Here is an 18,125-nt window from a genome sequence, read left to right as displayed (position 1 = left end):
GGAGGGACGGCGCAGGAGGGGAAGACCCTCTATGAGATGGATTGATTCGGTGACTGGGGTAACCGGGATGGGTGTGTCGGAGGCAGTGCGGTTGGCACAGGATAGAGCAGGGTTTAGGGCTGTTGTGCATAGGGTCGCTATGAGTCGCAAATGAGTCGACGGCACATAACAACAACAACAGGTTGAATAAGTATGGTAAAAAGATGTAACCCTGCTGCACATCTATCCCTTTGTTCTGTTTAAACTCTGCTTCTTGGGCCACATACAAGTTCCAAATGAGCACAATTAAGTGTCCTGAAATTCCCTTTCTTCCCAGTATTAGCCATAATTCTTTCCCCTAATTTTTTATGATTCACACAGTTGATGGAGCATAATAAATATGATCTGGACATTGTACAAACATCTGGGGGCTACTGTGCATTGTGGGGGCAGCATCTACTTTTCCCTTGAAAATACCTTAGTACCTTGAGTGAGTACTTAGCTGCTGGGCCAGATCCCTCCAGTGTCCCCCAGCAGCCGTTGATGAGTCACAACAGAGGCGCAGGTGGGAAGTCTGAGGCAAGGGAATCAACCTCAGTGACCTTTACAGCAGCAGGGTCCTCTGTTCTCATGGTGGTGGGGGAACAATGCCAGACTGGCTTTCTGCCCTGTCAAGCTGTGGATGTTTCCCAGAAGGTGCACACCAGACTATGGCTATGTATATAGTTAGATGTTGTGAAAAAATGGATGTTATAAAACATATGAATGTATTCCTCTTCTGAATTTCCTCCTCTTTGTAACTGTGCTTTAGGGACTCTGCTTGCTTAATATGTAAGGAATTGTGCTGGTGACCCAAAGGTTACACCTTTCTGGTATTTCAAACCCATCAGCTGCTCTGAGGGAGGAAATTGGGCCGTCTCCTCCCATGTGATTTATATAGTTTACAGAAACCCACTGGAGGGCCAGCTATGAGTCAGTTCCTACTGTACGGTAGTAAGCTTTGAATATCAAATGCAGGGTGCTTTTGTTTCTGCTGTTCCCTATGCCATTCCCAGGGATAAACCGAAGCTTAGTTCTTAAACAGTGAAGCAGATAGTGTAGCTTTATTTTTCACATATGGTTTACATTCCAGGGAATTTGAAAAAGAGAAGAAAGGAACCTTCAAAGACCCATTTGTCTATGAGGTATTAGATTTTTATTTATATTTTAAGCACAACTCAATAACCTTAAAATTTGAATTTTTAAAAGTCACTAAGCCTAACTCAATAATCCTAAAATTGTGTGTTTTTAAAAGTCAGTAAGCCTAACGCAATAATCCTAAAATTGTGTGTTTTTAAAAGTCAGGCTTGTTAAGGTTAATTTACATACTATAGAATTTACCCTTTTTAGAGTACAGTTATATGAGTCTTGAGATCTGCGTTCAGTCATGTAACTAACCCTATAACAATAAAGTATCTTTGTGTGCTTTGTAGTTAACCTTTTTTCCATTTTTCCCACACTCAGCCCCTGCTAATCACAAAAATGCTACTTCTCCTATATGCTATAAATTATGTTATGATAGAGCCATTGTGTTAGATAGTAAAAGCTTATTTTATGGTATGGAAAGAGGTTCATGGGTTAAAACTATTAGAATACTTTGTTTTTACTAAAATCCTAACTAGCACATTGCTAAATAATAGATATATTTCTGTTTAAGTGGATTTATGTTTATGCCTGAAAAAGATCTTGAATAATATATACAAATCAGGCTATTCATCATAGTGGTTACCCCAGGGCAGTAGAATTATAGGTGATTAAGAAAAAATAAATAAGTTACCTTTATTTGCAAACTTCTTGACAATGAACCTATATTGTAACTGTAATGAAAAAATATAGTTTGTACAAATGGGTATATTTTAAGGTCTCCTCTAAATCTGAACATTCAGATTAAGACAGACTAGGAAGAAGGATTAGCCATCCTCTTCTGAAATAGCAGGCCTCCAAAAATCCTATGTACAACAGAACAGAATAACAGAGAATAACAAGAATAACAGAATAACAAGGTAGAACTTTCAAGTGTGGAAATACAAAGGAAGAGAAACAGTTGTAATCAGACACTAGTGATTGGAACGTGGAATGTGAGAACCATGAATGCAGGAAAATTAGAAATTGTTAAGAATTGGAACACATAAATATTGACATACTAGGCATTGGAGAGATGAGATGGACCATCATGGGGCATTTTGAGTCAGATGATCATATGATATATTACTCCGGAGATGAAAAGGCGAGAAAAAATAGAGTTGCTTTCATAGTTAAAAAATTTCTAGATCCGTCTTGAAGTACAACATTGTGAGTGACAGGATAATATCCATATGCTTACAAGGAAGTCCAGAGAATACCACTATCAATCAGATATATGCACCAACAACCAGACCCAAAGAAGAAGAAATAGATGATTTCTACCAATTTTTACAGTCGGAGATCCATTGAACATGCAATCACGATGCTTTGATATTAATGGGTGACTGGAATGCAAAAGTTGGGAACAGAGAAGAAGAATCAATAGTTGGAAAACATGGACTTGGTGAGAGAAATGAAGCTGGAGAGAGAATGATTGAATTTTGGACAATCAATGACCTATTCATTGCAAATACGTTTTATAAGAAACATAAATGCAGGTTATACACATGGATTTCACCTGATGGTACGCATAGGAATCAGATCGATTACATCTGTGGAAAAAACTGCTGGAGAAGCTCAATATCAGCTGTGAAAACAAGGCCAGGAGCTGATTGTGGAACATACCACCAGCTACTCATATGCAAGTTCAAGCTGAAGCTGACGAAAATTAAACTGAATCCATGGGAACTAAAATATGACTTTGAGTTCATCCCACCTGAATTTCAGAACCATCTCAGGAACAGGTTTGAGGCCTTGCACACTAGTGAGCAAAGGCCTAATGAGTTGTGGGAGGATGTCAAATGTATCATCCAGGAAGAGTGCATATGGTCATTACAAAGACTGAAGAGAAAAAAAAGAGACCAAAATGGATGTCAGAAGAAACTCTGAAGATTGCACTGGAGCTCAGAAAAGCCAAAGCACAAGGAAGAATTCAAGATACTAAAGAGCTGAACGGAAGATTGCAAAGGGCTGCATGGGATGACAAAGCAAAATAATACAATGAAATGTACAAGGAGCTGGAGTTAGAAAATCAAAAAGGCTGAACTCGCTCAGCATTTCTTAAGCTCAAGGAACTGAAGAACAAATTTAAACCTCGAGTTGCTATAATCAAGGATGATTTAGGCAGAATATTAAATGATCCAGGAAGTATTAACAGAAGATGGAAAGAATATACTTAGTCACTGTATCAAAAGGAACTGGCAGACACAGAAGAATTTTTTTTAATGAAATAACATATGAGCAAGAGCCTATGGTGATGAAGGAAGAAGTTTAAGCTGCTTTGAAGGAAATAGCAAAAAATAAGGCCCCAGGAATAGATGGTATATAAATTGAAGTATTTCAGATAACAGATGTTGCCCTGGATGTGCTCACCAAGTTGTGCCAAGAAATCTGGAGAACAACCACTTGGCCAACTGACTGGAAGAGATCTATATTTGTTCCCATTCCAAAGAAGGGTGACCAACTGAGTGTGGAAACTACAGAACAATATGATTGATTTCACATGCAAGCAAGATTCTACTGAAGATTATCCAAAAACGACTGGAACAGCGTATCAGTAGAGAACTGCCAGAAGTCCAGGCTGGGTTTAGAAGGGGTCATGGTATTAGGGATATTGTAGCTGATGTTAGATGGATCTTAGCTGAAAGCAGGGAATACCAGAAGAATGTCTACCTGTGATTCATTGATTATGCAAAGGCTTTTGACTGTGTGGATCATAACAAACTGTGACTGACTCTGAGAAGAATGGGAATCCCAGAACACTTGATTGTTTTAATGCGAAACCTATACTTGGACCAAGAGGCAGTCGTCAGAACAGAGTAAGGAAACACTGCATGTTTCAAAATTGGGAAAGGCATACACCAGGGATGTGTCCTATCTCCATATCTTTTCAACATGTATGCAGAACAGATTATCTGAGAGGCTGGGTTCTATGAGAAGTGTGGTGTCAGGATTGGTAGAAGATCTATTAACAATCTGTATTATGCAGATGGATGACACAACCCTGCTTGCTGAAACTGAGGAGGACCTGAAATGCTTGCTGCAGAGGGTCAAGGACTGCAGCCTTCAGTATGGATTGAGGCTCAATATCAAGAAGACAAAGATTCTCACCACTGGACCAGTTGGCAGCATCAGGCTGGATGGTGAAGAGATTGAGATTGTTAATAGCTTTAGTCTGCTTGGCTCCACGGTCAACACTCTTGACACCAGTAGCGAGGAAATAAAAAAAAACATATTGCAATGGGAAAGTCTGCTGTTAGAGACCTCTCCAGGGTACTGAAGATCAGTGGTGTCACTCTGGAGACTAAGGTGCGTCTGATACAGGCTATGGTCTTTGCAATCACTTGTTATGCTTCAGAGAGTTGGACAATGACTAAGGATAGTAGGAGAATTGATGCCTTTGAGCTGTGGTGCTGGAGAAGAGTATTGAATGTACCATGGACTGCCAAGAAAACAAACAGATTCACCCTGAAGAGGGTTAAACCAGACTGCTCCTTGGAGGCAAGGATTCTGGCGCCTCGTCTGACATACTTTGGACATGTTGTAAGAAGGGAGAGGTCCTTGGAGAGGGACATCATACTTGGAAGGGTGGAGGGACAGCGCAGGAGGGGAAGGCCCTCTTTGAGGTGGATTGATTCAGTGACTGGGGTAATTGGGATAGGTGTGTCAGAGGCAGTACGACTGGCACAGGATAGAGCAGGGTTTAGGGCTGTTGTACATAGGCTCGCTATGAGTTGTAAGCAACTCGGAGGCATATAACAACAAGTTTCCTAGTGTAGTCAGCAAGGCTAACAGTTTGTAGTGAATTCAGTGTGATTAGAAGAAGGTTGATCTGTGTGATCCTACAGGTCATCACAGGCTAAGATACACTTTAGGTAGGATGAGGTCAAACATGAGAAAAATTTAGAATGTACATATAAGAAATAGATTTGCCCTTACATCCACATCCAGGACACGAAATGCATGCCACACATTTCCTTTTGGTTTAACTCTCACATGAGAGAATCAATCCTCTTTAAAAAAATCAAGAGAAACCATTTTGGCATTAGGCCAAGTCTCTACTAACGTTACTGTTATTGAAGTGGAACTCAGGTTCCTAGGATTCAACTCCGTGTTTAATCTGGTTTACACCAGGGATTTGGTGAATGATACCAGCAAGTTCTCAAATGTTGTTATATATTTGAAAGAAGCAATTTTTTCCCGAATGCATTAAAGAATCTAAAATGATAAAAAAAAAAAAAGAAATAGATTTGCATGAGCAAAGAATGAAACACTTGTCTTATTCAAATTTGCTTTTCTAGTCACCTTCATAAAACTTGTCTTTCCATGTTTAAATATTTATACAAATCTTAGTGTGTATATAGAGCATTACTTGACATTTATTTTTGGCAGACGGATGTTCAAGTGCAGTTAATCAACAAAGGTCAACCAAACCCTCTTAAAAACATTTTAAGTGAAAATGACATCATATTCATCATGGAAAAAGTGGTAAGTAGTAATTCAATGTTATTGGTTGGTTAGTCTTGGATGACCAAATGTGATTCCTTAGGAATAATTTCAAATGTAATTTTATTTTTCCAAAGTAGATTCTAATTTTTTAGAAATAAGTCCACTGTCTCTAATAAAATTGTAATATGAACACATACATAATTTAAGATTTTCTGGTAGTCTCTATAGGGAGCTCTGGTGGCCTAGTAGTAAGGAGTTGAGCTGCCAACCCAAAGACACTTATAGTCCAGGTCCAGTCCACCAGCTGCTTCATGGGAGAAAGATGGCTAGCCTCCTCTCAAGCGATTTACAGCCTCTAAAAACCCTCTGGAGGGTTAACAGTGAATTATTTCCAAATTGATGTCACATACCAACAAGTAGTAGTCTCTTTTTAAAAAAGATAAGTACATATTTTTAAAAAATTGATAATTGGCTTTTAAAACACGATTTCCTGTTCCATAGGGAGTTCTGATGATGTGGTCCAGTTTCATGTATTTTACCACATATATAAAATGTGGTAATCTCTACCATCAGGACACAGAATAATTTCATTACCCCCAAAAAATTTCCTTGTGCTGTCTCTGTAAGAGACCCCTAACCTCTGGCAGTCCCTGACCACTTCTGTGTCTCTGTGGTTTTTCTTTACAAGAATGTCCCTAAATGGAATCTCATGGTCTGGAAGTCTTAGAGGCTTTCTTCATTCAGTATAACACCCTTTGACATTTGTTGCAGACCAAGGGTAATGTATTTTTATAATTATTAACAATGAAACAAAAACCAGGAATGAGATAAAACAGAAAGCGTAAAGATGGGGTCAATGACTGAAGTGCCTGGATTCCAGCTTCCCTGTATTTTTATTGAAAATCATGTGGAAGGAAAACAAAGGAAAATCACAAGGGAGTAGTAAACAAAAACAAAGGATCATGGGGAAGTCTTTTGCAAATAAGGCAAGAGTTCTTCTCTATTGTTTACCATATGCTTATCTAAGGAAGGAGGGATTCAGTAAATATAAACTATGAATTATGTAGACTCTTAAGGATTGCCTTAGTGCTACACAGGGTGAATTCTAGCTTGTATTAAACCTCCTTCATAATCCTGATATAGCATTTGGTTTACTATTCATATTAAATTTGATATTCAGCTTCCCACAGACATTTATCCAGATTCTTGCTATATATTAGTAATTCTCTCCTTTTTGTTGTTGAGTAGTAGTTGATGAGATAGATGTATCACTGTTTAGTTACCTGCTCACTTTGACAGATCTTTGGGTCATTTAAGCTTCACTTTGAGTAGTATGTACAGTATTACTAATCTTAATATTTTTTCTTTCTTTACTTGATATTATCACCTTAGCATCTAATTACTATAAAAATTCTATTATTTTAAATTAATTTGTCATTACATCTCAAAATCTAGTGTGTATTTGAAATACACTTAGCACTTTGAACTCACTCATTGCTGTTGAGTTGATGCCAATGCACAGCTGATTCTCTGGTGAGTTTTTGGGGGCTGTAAATCTCAGGGAAGGAGATTGCCCATATTTCTCTCAAAGAACCACTGGTAGATTTGAACTGCCAGACAGACACCACCTTAGGGGTTAATAGCACATCTCCATTCCAATTACGCCAATTTCAAATGCTCCAGGGCCACATGTGGCTAATAGCTATTGTTTGCATAACACAACATGAGTAGTTAAGACTAAGATATTTTATGTTGTATTTGTTAAATATAAAACCAAATAATTTTACCATTTTATATAATTATTACCTCATCTTTCACAATTATAACCATTGTGGTACAGTAATTGTGATGATTTTTAATAGGTTGAATGCCAATGGGGCCCAGGACTCAGTTCTTTGTTTGCATTCTGTCCTAAAGTAAATAGGAGCAGGCTCTGCTGTGGGAAGGTGAGATGCTCCCTGGGAAAGAACCCCTGTCTATCTTCATGCCCTCCTGAGGCTTCTTGTATGAGCCCTGTGATGAATGAACAGACAACTCTATAAAACACATGCGCACATGCACATACACACACCCTACACAAACCATACTCCCATGAAAACTTTTCTAAGACAAAGAGGTATGTTATATGTCTTTGACTTTAGTGAAAGAATATTTTTACTGCTTCTCTACAGTGGTGAGGTAGTTGGCAAGTTACAGCTTAATTTTGTGGTTCAATTCAGTTTTTTTTTATGGGAGAAGGGAAATAAAAAGCATGAGCTTGAAAAACTAAGATAGTCAAGTGACGAGGAATTATCTAAAAAAAGTGAGCAGAGGGAATTTATAGAAACCTGAGTTATAAGATCAAGAGCACTGCATCTTGGCATTGTGAGAGTTACATGGAATGCAATGAGGCCCTGGCATTTTTTAATAAGGAATTGTCTTTTATTTTTACAATTATCAATAAAGTTTAAAGCAGGGTTTTAGGTAGATAGAATACTAAGGAGTATAAAAAGGTGGTAGTGGTGGTTGTTAGGTACTCTCAGTCAGCTCCTACATACAGAACCCTAAATGTAACAAAATACAACACTGTTTAAAAAGTAAGAGTGGTGTTGTTGTGTACCATTGAGTCCGATCTGACCCATAGCTGACCCTCGGGTGTGTTTTCAGAGACAGTTAATTGCATGGGAGGAGATTGCCCATCCTTCTCCTGTAGAACAACTGGTGGTCGGTCGAACCATGCACATTTAGGATTGCAACACAGCATCTTGCCACTGCTAGGCCTCCAGAATTCCCTAAAAAGTAGACTAGTGGGGAGAAATAGATAACCTTTTTTAAATAACTTTAGTTCTAGAAACCGGAGACACGGCTAGGAAAGGGATAAAATCTAGGATTTAGAAAAAAGAAGAAATGTTCATGTGTGATATAAAGTTGGCAAGGTTAGTTTGGTTTCAGAAGAGCTTAATGAATAGGAACTAGGATTTTACAGTGGAACAATCTAGGTTCACATGTTGACTTTGCAGTAGCTTTGTGAGTCTGTTAGCCATGTGCACCAAGTTTTTCACCTATACAGTAAGTGTGATGATAGTGTTAGTCTCAGAGTATTTGAGGTGTAAATGAGAACTTAGAACAATATATATAGTATGTATACATAGACTAGAGAATGTAGTAGTGCTCTGGAAATGTTAATTCTTACAATTATTTTTATCACAGACAGAGCTGAGATAGTTAGTATGTAAATACATAGATCTAGGAATCCTGTCATAAAACCTGGTGTGCAGTGAGGCTGAAAAGTGATTACTCAGAAGAACAGATATGAGAATAAGGGCTGGCTGTGGACTTACTGTTATAAGCCAGAAACGTGATCTTCACCATTTGGGAGCAACAAGTTGGCAACACCCACGTGTCCTTTGGAATTTTACATTTAACTGAATGCTTTATGCATATGAGAGTACCTCTTTTTAAAATATATATATATATTTAGCAATTACGTGCTATGCATCAGAGAGTTGGACAGTGAATAGGGATGACAGAAAGAGAATTGATGCCTTTGAGCTGTGGTGCTGGAGAAGAGTGTTGAATATACGATGGACTGCTAGGAGAACAAACAGGTTTGCCCTGGAGAAGGTGAAGCTGAATGCTCCTTGGAGTCAAGGATTCTGAGGCTCTGTCTGACATACTTTGGGCATGTTGCAAGGAGGGACTGAGTCCTTGGAGAGGGACATCATGTTTGGCAGAGTGGAGGGGTGGCTCAGGAGAGGAAGACCTTCAATGAGATGGACCAATTCTGTGACTGGAGTAGTGGGAATGAGTGCGTTTGAGATGGCTAGGTTGGCACAGGATAGAACGGCGTTTTAGGGCTCTTGTGACTCGATGGCACATAACAACAACAACATATAGGATTAGATGCTTTCTCTACCAGGGGGAACTTAGATGATTATGTCTTCATACATTAGTGGAGATACTTCTGATGGCATGATTTATTGGTACCAAACTAATTTATGGCTGTGATTTCCTGCTGTAATGCAGTCACGTGTTGTTAAAGGACTAGAAATGAGGGTATCATGTGCTATTTTCCCGTGATCCCCTAGCGTGGTAAAATGCTAGCTTCGATCTTAAATGTTCCTTCCTTTATCTGGTTAATTAATTCCCAGACATTTTCAAAGCCTTTAGAAAAGGAAGAAACAGATTCTATTGGAGAAGTACATTCTGAAGAAACTGCTATTTCTGTCCTCTCTGCTGGTGAGAATGTTGGACCACTTGCTTTACCAGTTGGGAGAGCAAGGTAAGATTTTTTTTCCCCTTATCACTAGGATGGGGAATGGCATTTAAACTGAAGTGTTACTGTAAACATTGGAAAGAGCATGTATCTAATCCAGGCTTGCTTTTTCTCTCCTTAACCTTCCTTCTCCCATCCCTCTCATCTCCTCACTTTTGACCTTCCTATGTCCTTGCCATATTGAACTCCCAGCTCCAGGCCCGTCACATTCTGTCGCTTTCCTCTTGCATGCACTTTAGTCTGACTAGTGCACCCTTCTGTTACCTTTTTTCTAGGAGAAGTGTTTATAGACATCTTGCCACTTAATTCCCAGATTTCTACTTCTTTGATACCCTTCACAATACCTTTGCAAAGAAAACTCTTGGTTGTTTGCATAACTTCTTGGGAGCAGTCTCTTCTATAATGTATTCTTTCAACTTCTATTTTCAAGGCAGTTAATTGGACTTTACACAATGGCTCAGAATCCTAATATGACCCATTTGAATATTAAGCAGCCAGTTATTGCCCTTCCTCCTCTTTGGATAAGATGTGACAGTTCAGATCCTGAGGGAACCTGTTGGTTGGGAGCTGAGGTCATCACGACAAATGACGACATTACTGGCATTGTCTTCTCTGTGGTTAGCTGTAAAGGTGAGCTCTCACTCTTCCCACTTTCTTGTATGAATACTTTTTTTAAAAAAAAGAGCCTTACTAGCATGATTTTTACCATGGAAGTGGATAGCAAAGAATCTTAAGAGGGGGACGTGCATGCAGTAGAATTTTGATTAATCACTCGGAATCTACTGCAGTTTGTAACTTATAGCCTGTAGAAGGTAATTTTACAAGCACAGAAATAGACCTCCAAAAGTCTGTAAAGGAATTTATGCCTGTTATGTTCTAGTTTCCTTTGATATATCTCATTGGAGAGAAAGATCAATAACATGGTACACATAAAAAAAAAAAAGAAGAAAAATTAAATGTTCAGGAGAAGGAATTTTTTTATGTGTACCATCAAATAGGATCTGACTGGTACAGGAGGAGATTGTCCCTCCTTCTCCAGCACAGCATCTGGTGGATTTGAATCCTCTGGGATTGCAATGCAGCATCTTGCCACTAGGCCACCAGAGCTCCCTTAATATTTCTTACGTTAACATTGTCCTGTGTTCCAGTTTTATTATTTTATAAATATGTCATTAATACACCTTTTAAAACTATGTTTTAACAGTTACCAGGGTTGAGTTTAGTACTCTCAGAATTTGGAGAATTGTCATTTTCCAGGTGTTACAGTACAAGTTTGAGTTGAGTTTTCTTTTTTTTTTTGTCCTTTAGCTGATAAACATTGTTCTATGCGTCTTGAAGACCTAAAAAGTTCACACAAGAAAAGACATCATTTGTCTACTGTAAGTATTTTTCTCCTACTCATTTTTTCAAAATTTTATTAACCTGCTTTTCTAGTCTGAAGAGATTTTTTTCACTTCTGATGCAACTAGATGTTTCTCTACAGTGTCAAAATATTTATGTCAGATAATGACTAAAATAAAAATGTGTACTGGTACTAGCCATTTTCCTAATCTTTGTGGTTAAAAATAACTTTTAAAAGTATGATGCTTGGTAGTCTTCTAGCATAAAAAAGAAAGGTTGTTTTGATAAAGGAATTTTGGCCATAGGAAAGCATCTCTGAAGGGCCTGCTGGGTTCTCTATTTTCAGGTCACATCCAGGGGCTTTGCCCAGTATGAACTCTTCAAGTCTACTTCCTTGGATGATCTAGCCTCTGCACCACAAACTACAATCACTTTGAATATTTCCTGGAGTCCAGTGGATGAGATCCTTGAAATCCCACCCCTCTCTGCATCTGCGACTCTGGTAGGAGCAGCTCCTGTTTCCTCATTGGGCTGTTGAGATCTGTAACTGGTCACATACATGCTTGTACTTGGTACTGCTTGTTTGTAGCCTCCATACAGCCAGAGTGTGGTGCTGGATGACCTGAGGGTGTGGCTTCCCTTGTATTTGTCAAGGCAGCCAGGAGAAGGGGATGGGTTACCAGGCAATCTCTGATGGTATCAATTACCTATGCCTGTGTAATTATTGTACATAAGAATTTCCCATTAATTAATAAATAATAAAGTCTTGAATGGGGATCCAACTAGAAACATCAAGTGATTTTTTCATTACTGCTGTAATGAAGAGTACTAAACAAGTGCAGATATTGGCAGTGCATCAAGAATCTTCACTGTTTTATACCCTTCTGTCTTATGCTTAGCATTCCCTAATCAGAATTGCTACCAGACATTTATGCACAAAGATACTCAATGTAGTAATGTAGCTGTGATTCAAAAGTATTAAAAATTAAACCTGAATGTTGAACATTAGAGAAGGGATTAGATATATTTTGGATTTTTTTTTTATTTTCTGATAGATTTTTGTATTTAAAAAAAAAAAAAGAATAAAAGCCTCCCTGGTGTCATCATTCACCAAATAGGCCTGTATTATTTGGCTGAAAGTTAGCCATAGGTGTGAGTTTTGTTTCAGGTTTGAAGAGTCAGTAAAGGTCTTGATTTTAAAGGTTCCGGCATTCTGTATCAGCCCAGTCAACCTGGCCATTTTATGTTTTGTGTTTTATTTTCCATTTCTCCCACGACCTCAGCTCCACTGCTCTTTTTAGGACCTTCTACTATGATCCCTTTTAGAGCAATTAGAAGTGGTAGCTGGACACTATCTAGTTCTTTTGATCTCAAGGTAGTAAAGGTTGAGGTTCATGGGATCCATTAGTTCTCTGAACTGTTTCTATACATCTTTGCTTTCTTCTCTCTTTTTTTCCAGACAAGGAGAGACTAATAGTTACACCTTAGATGGCTGCTCATAAGCTTTTTTTAAGACTCCATTTACTACTCACCAAAGTAGAATGTAGAACATTATCCTTGTGGACTATGTAATGCCGATGTCCCCCCAAAAGTGCAATCAGTTCCAAGACTCTAGGATCTTATCTCAGAACTCACTTCATTGCTCTTGAATTTCCAGCAATTTATAGCTAACCCTGCAACAAGTTTTTGAGGCTACAAATCACATAAGATTTAAGATTGCACATCTTTCTCCTAAGGAGCCAGTAGAGAAGTTTTGGGTTAGTAGTGCAGCTCCATACTGGATAGGCCATCAGAGCTCTGGAGGATATTGTAAAGTCTTTTAGAGTCATGTTTTAAAATTTCTTTTGTCATGCTAGAAATGCTTTTTATTAAGAAAAAAAAAATACATATGTAATTGTATATACAGTAAGATCTCAACTATTTTATTGTTCTGTTTGGGTTTTCTTTTTAACTGCATAGAAAGAACCCTGAATAAAAACTTGCTGCTCTGTTAAGAGTGATTTCTCTGAAGTCATGAGATTATGGATAATTATATTTTTGTGCTGTTTTCTCCCTGTAGGAAAATTTAATATATATTGGAATTTAGTTTTTCATTTTTATTTGCCATCTCCCTTCCAAAGGTGTTAAATTTCTACAGCTTGATTAGTAAAACACAGTTTACTTGGTAGAGGGGGTGTGTGTGTGTATCTCTGTGTGTGTGATTTCTACAACTTGATTAGCAAAACAGTTTAGTTGGTAGAGGGTGGGGGGGCGAGAGAAAGATACTGTTGAATTTTTTTAGGGTCTTGAGATATATTTATTTCTAGTTCTTTTACCACATCATCCTCTTGGAAATCCAGTGTTTAAGGACAGGAAAGCTTGTGAAGAGAAAGAGAGCAGCTGGTTCATGTAGGTACAGTTTGCTTAGGGTGTAGAAAGAGGGTATGTGGCCTGAATTTAGGGCAGGAATTACATTATTGCCTCTGTGTACAATACTCTTCCTAAATGAGATAGTTCCCTAATTTTTCAATAATGTTCACATCTTTTGAGTGTAATTTTAATATGTGATAAATAACTATAATTATGTACAAAAGATGAGATTTCAATCCAGTGAAAACTGACATACTTTGGAAAATTTTTAGAATATTAAAGTGGAATCTGGAGAATCAAGAAGTCCTTTGAATAATCTTCACCGACAACTGAAGTTTCTTCTTGTGAGTATATCTCTTATCTTCATAAAAATGTTTGCTAAAATAATTTTTCTAAAAATTTACTTGTAAATAATGGAGATTTAAAGTTATGCTAATGATTAATAAAGTATGTTTTTCAAAATTTTATGTTTCAGTAATCTACACTTCATTGCACAAATTGAATTTCAAGAGGGTGCTTCGTTTAGAAAGTCCAAATTATTTCTCATTTTAAAAAAACTTTAAAACAAAACAACTTTATTGAGATTTTGTTGTTTATTGCCATCAAGTTGAACACAACTCGTAGTACTCCATGAACAAAAGACCTAATGTTTTTCTATAACTATTGTTGTTTCTCCAGGTTCATAGAGTTTCCATAGGCATGTGATTTAGAAAGTGGATACCACTCTTGCTTCCATACCTGTTTTACAACTGGGAGCTCAAACATACACTGTCCCCCACATTGGGAAACCATTATAGCATTTGACACCTCAATGGCACAAGGTTACTTCAGTAAACCCAGATTACTTCAGTATAGCAAATTGACGAAGAGTGATGCACAAAGAAGAATGTTCCTCCAAAATATAACAACACTAGTCTCACTTAGCAGTGGTTAAGTGTCATCAGGTTGAATGACTCATAGCAACGCTATGAACAAAAAAACTTGAACTCTGTTCTAAAATATAATAAACATCATTTCTTCCCCCCCATTTTTAAAAAATTAATTTTAATGAAAGTTTACAGAGACTTTGGATTTCCATTCATTTATTGTTGCACTTTTTTGCCCTGCCCACCCCTCCCCCTCAGTTCGCTCTTCTCTTTGAAAAGTAAAAGAAAAATTCTCTCATTGTTATATAATCCCTTCCCCCAAGTCCACTCTACTATGCAGCCTTCATTCTGGACCCCTGTCATGACAGTAATACCTAATCATAAATCCCTTTTAAACAGTTCTCTCCCTCATCTATTTCAATGCAGTATACATTATTTATCCCCTCTTTCTCAGTCTTCCCCCAACCCCATTGTCAGTCCCAATTTACAACAGTGGCACTATGCAATATTTGGCCTTTTGTGACTGAGATATTTCACTCAGCATAATGTTCTCCAGGGTCACCCATTTTGTATAATATTTCATGAGTTCCTTGTTTTTCAGTGCAGCGTAGAATTTCATTGTGTGAATATCCATTTGTTTGTTGATGGGCGCTTGGGTTGTTTCCAGCTCTTTGCTATTGTGAACAAGGCCACAGTAAACATTGGTGTGCATATATCTGCTTGGATGGCAGTTATGGTTTCTTTAGGGTATATTCCCAGTGGAATTGCTGGGTCAAATGGTATTTTTATTTGCAACTTTTTGAGAAAGTGCCATACACCTTTCCATAGTGGTTGCACCATTTCACACTCACACCAACAGTGAATAAGGGTTCCAGTTTCTCTGCAGTCTCACCAGCATTTGATGTTTGCTGTTCTGTTAAATTTTGCTATTTTTACTGTGATGAGATGATACCAATTAATACCATTTCTTTATGCTGGTAGAGTTTATAGAGTTTCCAGAGGCATCTGGTTTAGGAAGTGGATATCACTCCTGCTTCCAAACCTGAATGAATCTGGAAGCTCCTCCAAACACTATTCATGATGGGTAACCATTATGGTATTTGACACAACAGTGGCACAGTGTTCACCATCACAGCAACTATTTGTCTGTTTGCTGTACCGAACAACTTGGAATTGCTTGAATTTGACTGGTACAGGAGGAGATTGCCTCACCTTCTCCAGCAGAGCATCTGGTAGATTCAAACCACACACCTCTGGGATTGCAGTGCAGCTTCTTGCCACTAGGCCACCAGAGCTCCCTAAGTGCATTGACTTTAAGGACAGTTCGGTCCTTGTTGGTTCCATTGGAGTTTCTTGGACTTCATCTTTCCCCAGCACATGTGTCTGTGTTAGTCAGCTCTTACTCTTAAAGACCCTATTTCTAAACACAGTTCTGGTGGCTTAGTGGTAAAGGAATTGCACTGCCATCACAAAGTTCAAATCCACCAACTGCTCCACAGGAGAAAGATAAGTATTCAACTCCCATGTGATTTACTTCCTCTGAAAACCCACTGGAGGATTAGCTATGGGTCTCTTCCAACTTGACAGTATACAACACTTGCAAACAGACCTGTTATTTAGAAGCATAGAAGTTAGAATTTAAACAAATTGAAGGGGAACAATTTCATTTGTCACATCATTTTTCCTGGGTGTTTTCCTCCACCCTGGCTGAGCTTATTCTGTCTTCTTCATCTATTCCAGACAATCTTTACCTGCCAGTCTCAGCCTATCTTAATCCCTTTTCCTTGTTTTGTATATAGATGTGTATTATTTTTCCATAAATGTGTGAAATATTAATTTTCACTTATGGTGTTCTGAATTATTTCATCTATATTGTCTGTCCTTAACCAAAATTGCAGTGATCTTCAGGATGGGCCTGGAATCATCAGTCTTGGATCCTCTGTGCACATGGCCTCATCTTCAAATTAAGTGACATTCTTGATTACTACTGTGTGGCTGTGGTCAAGTTACTGAGCATTTCTTAACTTCAGGAAAATAGTGATAATAGTAATATCGACTTCATAGGATGTTTATGAGGACTAAGTAGGAGTGGCATCCACTTCCTAAACAACATGCCTCTGGAAACTGAACTTTGATAAATGTAGATAGTTACAGAAAGGCTTCAGACTTCTGTTCATAGGGTCGCTATGAGTCGTGCTCAACTCAATGACAATCAACAACTAATGACTATGGATGCTATTTGTATTCCATTACTCAGAACAGTCCTAACATGATAAATACTCAAGGACCTTTAGTAACAGTTAACTTTATTAAGTGTGTCTTTACTGATTCATCTTTGTTTTCACCTAACAGTGTTGAATTTTTTTTCACTGTCGAATAGGTGTTAGCTGATGGTTTGAGGACTGGTGTAACTGAGTGGCCTGAGCCTTTGGAAGTGAAATCTGCTGTTGAACTTGTGCAACAATTTCTAAATGGTATTTGTTTTCCTAATTTGCCCTTGTATATTGTCTGTTTGCTTTCTTTCATTGATACTTTGTAATTTTCTAGATTAAAATAAACAGTCTTTTTAGATTTACTATTCTTTTTTGGTAGGAAACTCTGGTGGCTTAGTGGTAAGAAATTGCGTTACCAAGCCAAAGGTACGCGATTCAAATCCACCAGCTGCTCCCTATGAGAAAGATGGGCAGTCCTCCTCCCTTGCAGTTTACTGCCTCTGAAAATCCACTGCAGGGCCCACTATGAGTCGATTCTGACTTAGCAGTAATTAACAACAACAGCAGCTACATTCTTTTTGGTGGGATAGACAAAAGATGATGAGATCTGTCATGGAGAAGAAAGGTCCAGATTTGGCTCAGAATTGCTACTAGTAAAAGGTCAAGAGATTTTAAAAATTGTAGTTTAAGTTTTATGTAACAGATGCATATTTGAGATTGCCACAGAAGAGTGGTGTGAACCTTTGAGCACCTACCATGTGCCCCAGCACTGTGTGTCTGGGATTCCCATACCACCTTATGGTTCATGTTTACAGGTGATGTTACAGCTGATGGGGTAGTTGTTTGTTACTGCTTTAGGAGAATAATTTTCTTGAAATGCCTAGTTATATTTCTTTTATCCCCATTTGCCATTTGAAAAGTGGAAATAACTTGGGATGCAGAAAAAGAAAATAAGGAGTTAATAAGTTTTTACCACTTTCTAGACTTAAATAAACCGGATGAATTTGATGATTCTACAAAAAAAGACACAGAGGTAAGTAATTGCTATCAGTTAGAAATGTAAACTGAAATAGCTTTAAAAATTGGGCTATACCACTATCATTCATGCTGTATTAGTGTAAATGCATCAGGTACAACCAGGACAGCTTTTATTTGTCTTTAATGGTGCTAGTATTTGTTTTGTTCTCTTATGAAAGAATAACTTTTTAAAGATAATTAATACAAATATAAGTTGCTTGATTGCAAAGAAGTAGAAATGAATGTATATTTGTACATTGATTCTGTAGGCTATTACTTGGTAGGGAGCTGCACTGCCAACCCAAAGGCACAAAGTTCGAATCCACCAACTGGTGGATTCTCCCAGGGAGAAAAATGGGCATTCTCCTCACTTGTGATTTATTGGCTCTGAAAACTCACTAGAGGGTCAGCTATGAATTGTTTCTACTCAGTGCTACACAATAATAACAATGTATTGCTACTTTAGTGTGCTAATATATTAAAGATAGTACCATG

At 37.9% G+C, this 18,125-nt stretch overlaps 1 protein-coding gene across 1 annotated transcript in view; it reads left to right on the top strand.

Moving 5' to 3' along the window:
* Positions 1–1,115: 1,115 nt before the first annotated feature.
* Positions 1,116–18,125, top strand: part of ZWILCH (zwilch kinetochore protein) — a 38,935-nt gene continuing 21,925 nt past the window's right edge. The window contains exons 1-9 of the mRNA XM_006886633.1: positions 1,116–1,163; positions 5,533–5,628; positions 9,732–9,850; positions 10,275–10,474; positions 11,153–11,223; positions 11,532–11,687; positions 13,807–13,878; positions 16,781–16,874; positions 17,597–17,656. Of these exons, the coding sequence (XP_006886695.1) occupies positions 5,617–5,628; positions 9,732–9,850; positions 10,275–10,474; positions 11,153–11,223; positions 11,532–11,687; positions 13,807–13,878; positions 16,781–16,874; positions 17,597–17,656 (784 nt within the window). The 5' untranslated portion in view covers positions 1,116–1,163; positions 5,533–5,616. The remainder of the gene's footprint in view (positions 1,164–5,532; positions 5,629–9,731; positions 9,851–10,274; positions 10,475–11,152; positions 11,224–11,531; positions 11,688–13,806; positions 13,879–16,780; positions 16,875–17,596; positions 17,657–18,125) is intronic.

The sequence above is a fragment of the Elephantulus edwardii genome, unplaced genomic scaffold (assembly GCF_000299155.1).
Source record: "Elephantulus edwardii isolate Elephantulus edwardi_28Jun2011 unplaced genomic scaffold, EleEdw1.0 scaffold00050, whole genome shotgun sequence".
NCBI classification, from domain to species: Eukaryota; Metazoa; Chordata; class Mammalia; order Macroscelidea; family Macroscelididae; genus Elephantulus; species Elephantulus edwardii.
Note: the sequence above shows the minus strand (reverse complement) of the source record. Positions and strands in the feature narration are given on the sequence as shown.